Source organism: Tupaia chinensis, unplaced genomic scaffold (genome assembly GCF_000334495.1).
Source record: "Tupaia chinensis unplaced genomic scaffold, TupChi_1.0 Scaffold000247_1, whole genome shotgun sequence".
NCBI lineage: Eukaryota > Metazoa > Chordata > Mammalia > Scandentia > Tupaiidae > Tupaia > Tupaia belangeri.
In genome coordinates this window covers 1,626,056-1,640,169 of record NW_006159725.1, presented here as the reverse complement: position 1 = coordinate 1,640,169, position 14,114 = coordinate 1,626,056, and the positions used below count along the sequence as shown (strand labels likewise).

Sequence of the window (14,114 nt, the reverse complement as noted above, 5' to 3'; positions counted from 1 at the left end):
GTTAGCGTAATGGCTATGTCGCTGGACTCCCATGTAGTCGACCGCGGTTCGTGTCCCAGACCCGGTGGCTTAAAACTCACGCCGGGCGCGTGTGCATGCATGCCCAAGATCCCGAGAGGAGAATGGAGGAGAAGGGATTGCGGCATGATCATCCCCCCTGGGGGGTGATTTCTCGCTTTCTGTCTCTATGTCTCTGTCTGTCTGGCGAGCGCACGCACCCTACAGTGAAAATCTCTCCCCCCAAAAAAATAAAATAAATAAAATTAAAAAAAAAAAAAAGAATTGAAACCATCATGGTGCTAGAAGGACAAAAGAGTTAGTCACCCCAAACCAGCATTCTGAGCTTTTAAAATTGGTTCCTGGAGGGGCCAGCAGGTAATGTGGTGATTGAACACTCGACTCTCACATAGCTGACCACAGTTCAAGTCCCAGACCTGGTGGCTTGCTTTCTCATTTTTCCTTCTCTCTGTCTTTCTCTGGTCAAACTGAAAAATAAAGATAATGATTTTTTTAAATTAGAATAAGTTATTCTTTTTTAAATAATTATTTATTTATCTGCTTATTGTCGATTTGTTACAGGACACATGCTCTCACCAGAGAGAGAGACACAGAGAGTAGAGAGAGAGAGAAGAAAAGTGAGAAAACAAGCCACCAGGTCCAGGACTCAAATTGTAGCCGGTCATATGGGAGTCCAGCACCCTAACCACCACACCACCTGCTGGCCCCAAAATAACTAATACTTAAAAAAAAAATAAAAAATTTGGTTCCTGGATTTTCCAAATTTGATTTGAATCCATTTAACACGAAAGCCAGTCAGGATTTCCTAAGCGCAGGAAGCCTTGGAGCGAGGCAGACCCCAAATAGTTACATTCAGAGGCTCCAACACTCCTACTGGGAGGGTTGACTGGCCAAGGCCAATGTGGTTTAACCCTGGGGTTTCAGAGTCTAATGTGATACACAGGAAGAAAATACCCGTTTTATCAACCACTGCAGCCATGCTTTCTCCCTCACCAGTCTGTCCTGCAAGGAACGTTCCCTTGACCGTGCATCCGAGTATGACTGGAGCGTCTGCGTGGAAGGCCTCGGGACAGTTTCCCAGACCTGCTTATTTGCAGGCACCCAATGGGATGCACGGGCAAAGTGCATTTGGCCCCTGCAATCTATAGCTATGACATCGGCCCTGTGTGACTTAGCTATGGGTGCACCTCACAGCACAATCCGAAATCATTCTTTTATTTATTCTTTGCCGTAAGTACAATTTCCAGGTCAAAAAGTGCGCCCATGCTAAAGGGTTTTAATCAGCGTTTCCAAAATGCTCGTTTATATATTTTTCCATAATGTATTATACATTTTTAAAATTATTTATTTATCTCATTCATTATTATTATTATTTTAATTTGACCAGAGAGAGTGGGAAAGAGAGAAAGCAAGCTGTCAGGTCTGGGATTCAAACCAGGATCAGCCATCTGAGAATCCAGCACCTTAACCACCATGCCACCTGCCAGCCCCATTATTTATTCATTTATTGGACATTTAATCACTGTGCATCATTACAGCTTGTGAAACGAATTTGCCCAGCATGAATACACTGTCTATCAGTCCAGTTAAAGATGTTAACAGGGCATTTTCCGATTCTGTGTGGCCTTGCCCATCTCCCCTGGAACCTCCGGCTAGCACCACTGACCCTGGCATCTGGTGGCCCATCCACATACGGAAGAGAGAAGTCAACACGGAGCCACAGTTTTGCTAACAACAGCATATAAGTAAAGACGCTGTCTGGAAAGAAGAGAGTTGACTACAAAGCGCCAGTAATTTACTGCCGTTACAGACTCCCTGCACATCCACTGGCCTAGGCTTTCTAAAGGAGGTGGGCACAGATGGCTTCCATCCAACTGCACAGCACGACCACCAAGTAGGAGCACAGCACAGACACTGGCCACCAGGTCAGCGATGACTGGAACAGACGTCACCCCAATCTGACCACTGGGCAGGAACGATAGAAAACGCACCTTGGACGCTCTGTAAGTCGGCAGGGAGGGGAACAGATGCAGCCAGAGAGGAAGGCACACACATCTCTGACTGGGAGGGAACTTGGACTTTTTTTTCCTTGAAAACTTATTTATTTAACTCATTTTATTTGTTGTTATTATTATTTTGCTTTTTATTTGACCAGCAAGAAAGAAAAAGTGAGAAAACAAGCCTCCAGATCTGGTACTTGAACCGCAGTCAGCCATGTGGGAGTCCAGCGCCTTAACCACCGTGCCACCTGCCGGCCCCAGAACTAGGACTCTTGAGTGTGAGCTCTGGGAATAAGAGGGTTAAGAGAATGCACAGCGACCATGCACCTCAGTCCTGACTCAGCAAAAAGAAGGACAGATCTGGGGTCAGTCGCTGTGTCCTAGAACTGAGAAACCAAAACTGGACATCACCTCCAGGCCCCTGTGAACACTGGAGAATGGAGGACATGGTTTTAGACTATTCTGGAACTGAGGAGTATATAACGTGGTCACACGAGGCACCGATGCCTGGGCCTGCTTTCTGGCCTGAGAATTCCCCTCTCACCATCTCTGCCCACGGCAATTCAAGGGTGCTTGTGTCCTTGCACTGGTGTGTGTGTGTGTGTGTGTGTGTGTGTGTGTGTACGCACGCATGCACATACACACATGTGAGATAAAGGCAGACAGGCAAGGCGGTGGTCCAATGTGTGGATCAATGCAAATAGCCTGATAGAAGAAAAGCTGCCTTGGGTTATTCTTACTTACTTACTGACTTACTTACTGACTTACTTACTTACTGACTTACTTACTTTTTACTTACTTAAGATTTTTGCCATAGGGTGTGTGTGTGCTTACCAGACAGAAAGAGAGAGGGAAAGTGAGAAGCCACTCTCCCCTCCAGGGAGATGGCCACACTGCAATCCCTTCTCCTTCAATCTTCTTTTGGGATTTTAGGCATACACGCACACACACACGCCCAGTGTGATTCTCAGGCTGTCGGGTCCAGGACTCTGGGACTCAGAACCCTGTGGGAGTTCAGAACCCACTACACCATCTGCTGGCCCCTAGGTTAGTACTTTTTGTTGTTGTTGTTGTTGTTGAGAGGTTTTTACTATAGGGCGCAAGCACTCGCCAGAAAGACAGAGAGAAGACAGACAGTGAGAAATCACCCCCCACCCCGCCGCCGGGAGGATGGCCACGCCGCAATCCCTTCTCCTTCTCCTCCATTCTCCTCTTGGGATCTTAGGCACGCACGCACACGCACCCAGCCTGAGTTTTAAGCCACTAGGTCCGGGACTCGAACCACAGTCAATTACATGGGAGTCCAGTGACATAGCCATTACACCAACTGCTGGTCCCTCCTAGGTTAGTAATTTAAAAAAACAATTTGTGGGACCAGACACCACAGTATAAAGTGATGCTCCGTAAGGCTGACCCAGGTGGGAGAGGGTACCAGTTCCTGTCTAGAGACCTCCTGGAAGCACACACGTGCCCAGGATCGGGGCTGGCTAATGCTGGGCTGGGTCATGCATGCAGACCTCAGGGGTGCTGTATCTTGCTCTCCTTCTCATTCAGAGGATACATAAAATCAACTACAAAAAGGGACCAGCAGATGGCATAAGGGTTACATTCCTGGACTCCCACAGCAGCAACTGAGGTTCGAGTCCCGGACTTGGTGGCTTAAAACACGCCAGGTGAATGTGCACATGTGCCCAAGATCCCAAGAGGAGAATGGAAGAGAAGGGATCGTGGGGTAACCATCTCCCTCGGGGGTGATTTCTTGCTTTTTGTCTCTCTGTCTCTCTGGTGAGTGCACTTACCCTATAGCAAAAATCTTCCTCTAATAAAGAAAAAGAAAACTACAGAAAGTCATCCTACAAGGTTCATTAACAGGAAGCATCTATTCCTTTTAGCTACCCAAATCACTTCTCATTCCAACCTACTCCCTGCTTGCCCCGGTGGGAATACCTCTCTCTGCCCTGGAACCCTACCAAGAGGGCGGCCCTATTTTACCTGGCCTATCACCAGTTACACAAATAAATGAGAACCTGGAGGAAAATATTACATCTGCTTTTATTGGGTTGTCAGAGGAGTCAGGCGCACTTTTGCACAGAAAAACGTAGAAAAAAATACGTCATGATTTTTCCAGCAACCCTACAGTCCCCAGGGTTAGCAGTGACAGAAAGCAGAGCAACCTCCCAGGCACCAGAGGCCCCCAGAGAGCCTGAGTCAGCGAGGGAATGGGAACGGCCACTATGAAGCCAGCAAGCCAGTACCCCTAGGGAGGGTGGCCTGCTCTTGGCCCAGCCGGTCTGTTCCTTTCCACAAGGGCGATAGAGAATGAACTGCATCCAGTTGCAAAGCAAGTCCTGTTAAAAAATCAACTCTGGCTTCAAATGAGCAAGCCCTCTGTGTCAGCATCTGGCTCCAGCACATCGAACCGAGGGGAAGATTTTCCCAAAGGCTGAGAGTTAAGCTACTTACTGACAGCTGGAAGCTTAATTACTGCTTTTCTTAGAGCATTAACTCCCACTAGCCAGTGACTACACATCCTATTACCCATGTAAATGAACATGTGTTGAAAAATCTCAAAGAAATCAGCCTACAGTTAAAGGAAATCAGGCAGTGGGATTAAAAGGGGAAAAAAAGCCACTGAGTCCCACCCCTCCCTTCTGTGTTCTTTTCATTGGGATTTCCAATAAATATGTCTTTGTCAAGGATGCTTGGCTACCAAGAAACAACCAAATTCCTAGAGCCTAGAGACACTGAATACTTGGCTGAAGCTTCTGTGTTCCTCCAGAATCTCTGCACCTCCAGGCCCCTTTGGGAATGATCTTTTTGTTCTTTTTTTTTTTTACAGTTTTTTGCTATAGGGCATATGCGTTCAATGGAGAGAAGGTGGAGAGTGAGGATAGCAGGGAATAAAACATTAACACCCCCCCAAGGGGTGGCCACGTCAAGATCCTTTCTCTGTACTCCTCTCGGGTTTTGGGGCACACACACACACACACACACACACACACACACACACGTGCCTGGCATGTTTTTAAAGCCGCCAGGTCTGAGCCTCAAACTATGCGAGCAGCCCTGTCGGATCTAGCTCCTTAACCTCTGTGCCACCTGCTGGTCCCATCTCTGGGAACGTTCATCAGAGCCCAATGTCCTTCCGCCAAGCTACTCCAAGAACATGGGTCTAACCTCATCTTTGCTTGAGCACTCACTTGTCCGATCACGGTATGACAAACCTCATGACGTCCCTCCAAATGCAGTTTATTTAGTGCATTGAACTTACCACCGCCTTTGTAGCAAACATGTACTTGTCCCGAAGCTGAAAGTCTCTCACTTCCTCAAGGATCACTTCTTGGTTTTCCCGGGACTGGAAGAAGTCCGTACTTCGGAAAACCGTGGAGTAGCCCGAGGGTTCGTGCCGTTCAATGTAGATTGTATTTGGCTTGTCATAGGGATCAATCCCCCTGGAAGAAAAGCAGTGGTCACTTCCACGTTAATCATCAGGGGTATGGCGGCTTTGTCATGCGGACAGTCAAGGAGGATTTAAGGCCACCACAGCACGACCTGTAAGTGGTACTTTGTGCCTTAATCTCTGGTGTCTCCTTAGCTCAGGACAGGGGCAGAGGAATGGCCACTGACGGTGTTATGCTCTTGCTGTTGGGATTTTGCTTGTTTTTCCAACATAATCTTTTCCTTTTATTTATTTCTTCTATGAGTGAGAAAGAGACAGAGAGACGGCACCTCCACAGGGCCCTGATGCCATGACCCACCCCCAGCTCAGCAAGCAACAGCTCACAGGCTCAGCGTCCAAGGGCTCAAGGAGGTCTCGGGGTCTCTGGCCTCAAACCCGCAACCTTCCCATGTGGGTCAGCCTCAAGCGCATCCTTCTCTACAACCCCACCACCACCCGGCTCCTGGTGCTGCTATTTCTAAAGCCTCCTAGGCAAGCTCTGGCCCTGCTTGAGAAGAGCGAGGTGGATGGAGCGTCTCAGAGTCAGTAAGCAACAGACCGCCCGCGGCCGTCGGCGAGTTTCCAGCCTTGAGAGGGAGCCTGAGAAGAATGAACATGCGGTACCCCAACGCACACCGCCCCCAGAACAGCAGAAGAAACCACGTTAGGAACCTGCGAGCTTGACCTCGGCAACGCACCCTTCCCTGTCCCTGTCTGTCCCGATCCACACCAAGAGCACTCAATGCCCGTGAGGCTCCTTCAAGAGCCCCTTCTTGTACCTCCTGATCTCAACGTCCTTCACAGACAGAGGGTACAATCCCCCTCGGCTTCGCGGACATCACAGTGCTGTGTGGAAATGCCCTCCTCTCTGAGCTCACCACCTAATCCTATTCCCCTCTGAGGTCGAGTTCAAGTTCCCATCTCTTCTCTTCCCCCAATTCTAGGCCTCTTTTTCTTTCTTTCTTTCTTTCTTTCTTTCTTTCTTTCCTTTTTTTTTTTTTTTAAGATGTTTTCTTTAGGGCATGTGCACTCACTACAGAGAGACAGAGAGAGGAAGGTAAGAAATCACCCCCCAGGGGTATGACCACACCATAATTCCCTCTCCTCTTCTCTCCTCTTGGGATTTTGGGCACACACACACACACACACACGCCCGGTGTTATTTTAGGGCCACTGAGTCTGGGACTTGAACCATGGTCAGCCATATGGGAGTCCGGTGCCTTAACCACCATGCCACCTCCTGGTCCCAACTGCAAGCCTTTTATGTGCACTTTGACTCCAAACAAAGGTTTAAAATGGTTGTGGCTAGGTGTATTACAGAATCAGTCCCGCTGCTTCTTACACGCTATGCAAAACTGTTCCCCACGGTGTCTCCACTTCCCAGCGAGACCATGGTGCCTGCAAGACCACGTCTTTCATTCCTTTCTATCCCACAGGGCTCCTAGCTAAAGTGACCCTTGCAGCATTGGAACCACAGACGGTAATCACAGAAACTAACCCAACCTGAAAACTGTAGAATGACCACATCAGTTGGGGCCAGAAAGTGGTACGGTGGTTAAGGCACTGACTCCATAAGACCAGCCATGGTTCCAGTCCCAGAACCAGCGTGATCTTCACATATACATTCATGCCCAGAATCCTGAGAGGAGAACAGAGGAGAAGGGCTTGTGGGGGCCATCCTGGCCCCCCAATGGAGGTGATTTCTCACTTTCCCTCTCTCTGTCTCTCGTGAGAGCACATGCCCTTTGGCAAAAACCTAAAAAATAATTTAAGAAGAAAGACTATATCAAACTCCCTCCAAAAGGAGCCCCTGCGCTAGCGCATTGGCTGGGGGAAGAACAGCTGACCTGCTGCAGGTTTTCTAACGCTGACAAGAACACCATGGCCACGTGGACCACTCGGAGGATGGAAAGATAACTGAGACAGTCAGGAAGGCAGCTCCCTGGTGAGGATGCAGCGATCACTTGGGGAAGGCAGAGGCCTTCGCTTTGTATCAGCCTCTACACGGTTCCACATGCACAACGGCTCACCACATAAGGAAGTGACCGCGTCAGACTCCTTCAGAGATGTACTGTCCCGAGCGTGTTCTGGGGGGCAAAGGGAAGGGAGAGGGGAAAGTGAGAAATAAAAAAAGAGGCTGGCCCTGGGCACCATGGTTAAGTGCTAAGTGAGGAAGCCAGATCTCACATGGCCAACCAGGGTGCAAGTCCCAGTGGCTTGCACAATGTCAGGTGCATGCACATGTCCAAGGTCCCAGCAGGATGGGGACTGGAGGAAAGTGGCTGGATCACAGCCAGGCCTCACTGAAAGGTGCATGCACATCCCTTGGTCTCTTTCCCCTTTCACCTAACCCTCCCCCTTGTTGTGTCTTCCCCCCCCGTATAAAAAAAAAAAAAAAAAAAAAAAAAAAAAACTAGCAGGCGTGGTGGTTAAGGCACTGGATTCCCACATGGTTAACCATGGTTCAAGTCCCAGATTCACTGGCTTGAAAAATCACACCAGACGCATGCGTACAGATGCCCAAAATCCCAAGAGGAGAATGGAGGAAAAGGACCTGCAGCATAGCCATCCTCCCTCCCCCCATCCCCCCAGGAGGTGCGTTCTCACTTTCCCTCTGTCTTTCTCTCTCCAGCAAGCACACACACCATATGGCAAAAAACTAAAAAATTTAATAAAAAAGAAGAAGAAGAAAGAAAGAAACAGAAAAGAAAACAGTTTCTTTGTACAGCGGGGAAGACCTGATGTTTGCCCTACTAGCAGGAGTCTCAGAGGGCAGTGGAGAGACCAGAGGCCTTGGGCTGCTGTGGGAGGAAGAGATTCTTCACTATCAGAGGCTCTGAGCGTTGGTGTGGGTGGGTGGAAGCATGTTCTCTTTCTTTCCACAATTAGAAGTTACTGATTAAAGTACTTCCTCTAGCCTAGAGGATATGCAAATTAACACGAGTCTGCTTGGTATTTTTAAAAGGCAGAGAGGAAGGAACCTGTCTTGAGACATTCTGAGACTGAGCTCACCTCTATTATTCCCTCTGAGCCAAAAGCAGCACCACCACCTGGAGGGTGGCAGGGCTGTGACTCCAGTCCCCATCTCTCTTCCAGATCCTTACGGGGACCGCCTGCAAGTTCTTACATTTCCCATCACCTAGCTTCCCACTTTTTCAATTTTATTTTTATCTATTATCATTGTTATTATTATTTTAGATTTTTGCCACAGGGTTCGAGCGCTTGCCAGAGAGAAACAGAGACAGAGAGAGAGGGAAAATAAGAAATCACCTCCCTCCAACACCAGGGGGAATGGCCACAGGCAATCCCTTCTCCTTCATTCTCCTCTTGGGATTTTGGGCACACAGGTGTGGACAGAAGTCTGACTGCTTTTCCTATTTTCCAAAATCTTTTCAAGGGGAACTGGGGAAGTCATGTCCACAGACATTAACAGACCATTTATTTTCTATTAACAGGATTCTTCCTACCTCCTGTCCCTGGCATAGTATCTTTGAGATGTATATTTCAACCAATTACAGTATATTCTTGTGCTTATCTCTTCCCAAGACACAGAACTTCTCTTTTCCTTGAGATGTAGATTAAGCCTTTCTTTAACTAATCTCTTCCCAAGACACAGATCTTCCCTTCCAATCACCAACCTAGGAATTGTAGAACCCAATTATAACCTACAGCCCCCCCACAACATGTCCCGCCTTTTTGGGCCAGGCCAATGGAAAATCTCTTCACTAAATGTTGTCTGTCAATCTCAAAAACAAATAAAAGGAACCCCTGTACATGATCACCCCAAGAAAAGGCATGTACGCCTCTTCTCCAGGCCTAGGTCACTCACATTTGGCTTGGAACTACACCGCATTAATTATTAATTATTAATTTCACAGTTGGTTATTTTTTCTGTCGACATAGGCAACACGAGTCTGGCATGTTTTTCACGCTGCCGGGTCTGGGACTTGAACCGCAGAGTCTGCCACATGGTACCCAGCACCTTAACCACCACGCCACCTGCAGGCCTTGCCTTCCCATTTCTTATGCTCACTGGCTCATCTGTCCTCTTTGCACTCATTTGGACATTTCGGACCTTGCCGTTTCTGAGCACAGTATCTCATCAGCATTCACCGACCTCCTCACCTGCCTGACTCCCAACTCCTCAGTAACGCTCCCTAGGGCATCCCCAGCCCCTCTCCCAAAGGCCTTATCTGGAGCTGTCTAGCCCATCTCCAGCTCTGAACAACACACACCTCTGGTTGTCCTCAGCCTGCCACTCCAGAGCTGCCAAGCATGGCTGAACAAATGCCTGTGATTAAGGACAATCCTAGGGGAGATCCTCTAAGTGGCCCAGAAACCCCGCCTCAGACTTGGAGCTATATGAAATAAGCGATGCCAGTCCTGTTGCCCTCTTACCTGAAACATCTGCTCGTCTGCGCAAAGACGGAAGGTACAATAGAAAACTGACTCATGGTGTTCCCTCCTTGACTAACCCTGCTAGTAAAGAACAATTTGTCCCTTTAAATTGCAAATAAAGCAAGAGAACTTGGCAATGGTACGCCCTGGGGAGAGGTCGCCCTTAGAAGAGAATGTGGTTATTTCACTAAGATCCGTCCAATCTCTGCCCAAGGACTATAACAGGGTCAAAAAGAGCTGCCCTCTATGGAAAGGTAGTTCCTCGAGCTGAGGGTGTTCGGCTGTAAGGTCCTTCCCTGCACCTCCTCCATCTTCACCATCCCCAATTACTAAGGTGGCAATATCCACTCAAGGTCTCCACCTTATACACTGAGCTAAGACAAGCACAGACCAGATCTCCATCTTACTGGGCCATTACATTCCATGACATGGAAAGTCAAGACAAATGATCAAAAGCAAATGACAAACTGGAAAATATACATAGAAAGCACATATACAGCCTAACTCATGCCACAACTAAAGGTCTAATCTCACATATATAAAGAGCACCTACAATTCAATAACAGAAATCCTCACTTTTAAAAAGTAGGAAAAAGGCAAAGGGCATGAACAGGCATGTCACGCACACACGCAAAAAAAAAAAAAAAAAAAAAAAAAAAACTTAACACGACCCTTAAAGAGATAACAGATGGTCAAAATCATTCATATGAGAAAAAAGCAAATTCGAACTAGATTAGGTTACTATTTTTTACTTAACACATTGGCCGCAGAGAGAGAGACACTTCTATATTGTCGCAGTGAGTGTAAATTTGACACCCTTTCTATGGAAAATCTGGCAATCTCTATGAGAGTTACGATGTCAAGGAATCAGCCGATGGGGATATATATATCAGGGCATAAAACTGTGGACAGAAGTCGACTGCTTTTCCTATTTTCCAAAATCTTTTCAAAAGAGGCTGGGGAAGTCATGCCCACAAACATTAGATGACCATTTATTTTCTATGAACAGGATTCTTCCTACCTCCTGTCCCTGGCATAGTATCTTTGAGATGTATATTTCAACCAATTACAGTATATTCTTGTGCTTATCTCTTCCCAAGACACAGAACTTCTCTTTTCCTTGAGATGTAGATTAAGCCTTTCTTTAACTAATCTCTTCCCAAGACACAGATCTTCCCTTCCAATCACCAACCTAGGAATTGCGGAACCCACCTATAACCTACAAGCGCCCCCCCCTTCTACATGTCCCGCCTTTTTTGGGCCAGACCAATGGGAAATCTCTTCACTAAATGTTGTCTGTCAATCTCAAAAACAAATAAAAGGAACCCCTGTACATGATCACCCCAAGAAAAGGCATGTATGCCTCTTCTCCGGGCCTAGGTCACTCACAGTTGGCTTGGAAATAAACCGCATTAATTATTAATTATTAATTTTCCAGTTGGTTATTTTTTCTGTCGACAACCCTTAAAGAGATAACAGATGGTCAAACTCATTCATATGAGAAAAACGCAAATTCGAACTAGATTAGGTTACTATTTTTCACTTAACACATTGGCTGCAGAGAGAGACTCTTCTATATTGTCGTGGTGAGTGCAAATTTGACACCCTTTCTATGGAAAATCTGCAATCTCTATCAAAGTTAACATGTCAGGGAATCAGTCCATGGGGATACATCAAGGCATAAAACTAACAAAAGACATCGCTTTGGGGGAACTTTCATTCTTTAAATGATTGGCATAATAATGGTATACTGGAATGAGATAAAATGCTCTGTCAAAAGGAAATACAACATGGGAACCAGCAGTTAGCGTAATGGCTATGTCACTGGACTCCCACAGAGTCAACCACAGTTCGCATCCCAGACCCGGTGGCTTAAAACTCACGCCAGGCGCGTGTGCGTTCGTGCCCAAGATCCCAAGAGGAGAATGGAAGAGAAGGGACTGCGGCATGACCATCCCCGCTGGGGGGGTGATTTCTCGCTTTCTGTCTCTATGTCTCTCTCTGTCTGTCTGGCGAGCGCATGCGCCCTATAGCAAAAACCTCTCCAAAAAACAAAAAAAGGAAATATAGCAGATTGTGGATTACAGAAGAGTAGCTACAACTTAAAATAGGGTCTTCAGGAGGCCTCATTTAGAAGGTGTTATTTGCACAACTTGAAAGAGTTAAGAGGGTAAGTAATAAACATATCCTGGCCAAGAGCAGCTTCTAAACAGCAGGTGCAAAGGCCCTGTGCCCTGTGATGAGAATATACCTGGCATTTAATCTGAGAGAGGTGACAATGCATTAGCACAGTGGTCTCCAACCTTTTGGCACCAGAGACTGGTTTCATGGAAGACAATTTTTTTCACAGACCAGGGTAGGGGATGGTTTGGGGATGATTCAAGCACATTATTTGACTTTTATTATTATGACATTGTATTAATAAGGACTGGTACTCATCCATGGCCTGGAGGTTGGGGATCTCTGCATTAAACAGGTCAAAGCAGAGCAAAGGACATGATCTGATTGGTTATCCATAGGATGAATCAGTCATGCACTCTGAATTAATTAGAGGAGAGCAGAAGACCCAGCTGGGAGACTAACAAGGGACAGTGGAAGCTTGGAGTACAGCAAGACCTGAGCATTAGATTCTGGATAGACATTGAAAGTGAGTCAGCAGGTCGAACGTAAAGCACAAAACCAGTGTGGAGTCGATGACTCCAAAGTTTTTGGCCCAAGCAACTATTCGATTCTCAGGAAAGTCATGATGCATTTTTGCATAGAAAAACAGAAAAATGCATCATGACCTTCCAGACAACTTAGTAGAATTTGAAATGGGGAAGGCTGTGGGTGGAGCCGACTTGGGCCATAAAGATCAAGGGACAATTTGGGAGATACAAGTTTGCAACATCTATTTGTCATCCATGCGAATAGGCTGATAAGCAGTTAGACAAGCTCAGGATCCAGCAATCCCATTCCGGGAACTCCATCCCACACGTGGCCAGAGCATGTACACCTTCACATGCTCCAGGTCATACACTGTGTCACCGTAGCAGTGAAAGAGGAGAAGCAGCTATGACAAGAGGCGACCATACTTCTCACAGCGCAGCCTGCTCATTTCACGCCTCTTCTCAAAAACCTACAATGGTTCCCCACCTTCAGAATTTAGTCCAAATTCCTTTATCGAGCACTCAGACACTGTTATGGACTTCCCTTTCCAAACTTCCCCCAACATACTGTCTCAAAGTAAAACAGCGTCGTTCACTCAAGCACCATGGCCGCCCAGCTCCGCACCTCTGGCTAGCCCGTTCCTCTGTCTGGGATTCCCATCCTCCACGCCACATCTACGTGTGTTGCAGGTCTGAGATCAAGGACAGCCTTCCTGGGACGCTGCCTAGGATTCTCCCATCTGGGAGAAATAGGTCCCTCCTCTGGTTTTCCCTGCTGTGTCTGTTACCTCTGTGCTGCTTCTTTGTTTTTTTTTGAAAAGAATTATTTCTTTACTTTCATTTATTCATTCATTTATTTTCATTTGACCAGGGAGAAGGAAAGTGAAAAAGCAAGCCGCCAGGTCTGGGACTCGAACCATGCTCAGTCATGTGGGAATGTCCAGCGCCCCAGCCACCATGCCACCTGCTGGCCCCCCGTGCTTATTTCATGGTGTGTGTTCTGTACATGAAATGTCTTTTCTTCCCACCTAAACCATAATCTCCTTAATAACGATACCCATAAATTATTCAAGTTCTTAAGGCCCCGAAGTATCTAGCAAGTTTTATATTTAGCAGATATTGAAAAAAATATGAATGAACAAATGCATGCCTTTTATACAGAGAAAAATCTCTACTGCTGATAGGATGCTCTAGAAATGAAGGTCTTTGGAAATGCTAGTATATGTAAGAGCTTCAAGATTCCCCTGGGTTTCTCGATGGACTGAAAAATGCAAAGGCTCTTCCCTCCTCTCACCAACAGCCTTCCCTCTCATTCCCCCTCAGTGAGTGTGCTCCACTTTCAGCCCAGGTCTGGAGAACGTTATTTCCTGAACCACATGCTTCACATTTCAGGAGACGGCAGGTCTTTCCCCCATGAAGGAACTAGGACTGCAGAAAAGATGCTACAGGGGCTGGATGGTGGTGCAATAGTTACACAGCTGCACCCACGTGGAAAGGTCCTTGGTTCACATCCCAGGACCTCCCTGTGCAGGCTGGGCAAGTGCCTGTCACCTAGGCTGGCTGAACCTGGGGGAGGACCGTGTCAGGGGTGCTATCTCTGTTTCTCGCTCT

The 14,114-nt window shown here is 47.1% G+C and overlaps 1 protein-coding gene across 3 annotated transcripts in view; it reads right to left on the bottom strand.

Annotated features, from left to right (window-relative positions):
• SORL1 (sortilin related receptor 1) overlaps positions 1–14,114 on the bottom strand; it is a 226,472-nt gene that overhangs the window by 158,298 nt on the left and 54,060 nt on the right. For all 3 annotated transcript variants that reach the window (XM_006148800.3, XM_027771985.1, XM_027771986.1), the window contains exon 6: positions 5,290–5,470. In XM_006148800.3, coding sequence (XP_006148862.1) covers positions 5,290–5,470 — 181 coding nt within the window. The remainder of the gene's footprint in view (positions 1–5,289; positions 5,471–14,114) is intronic.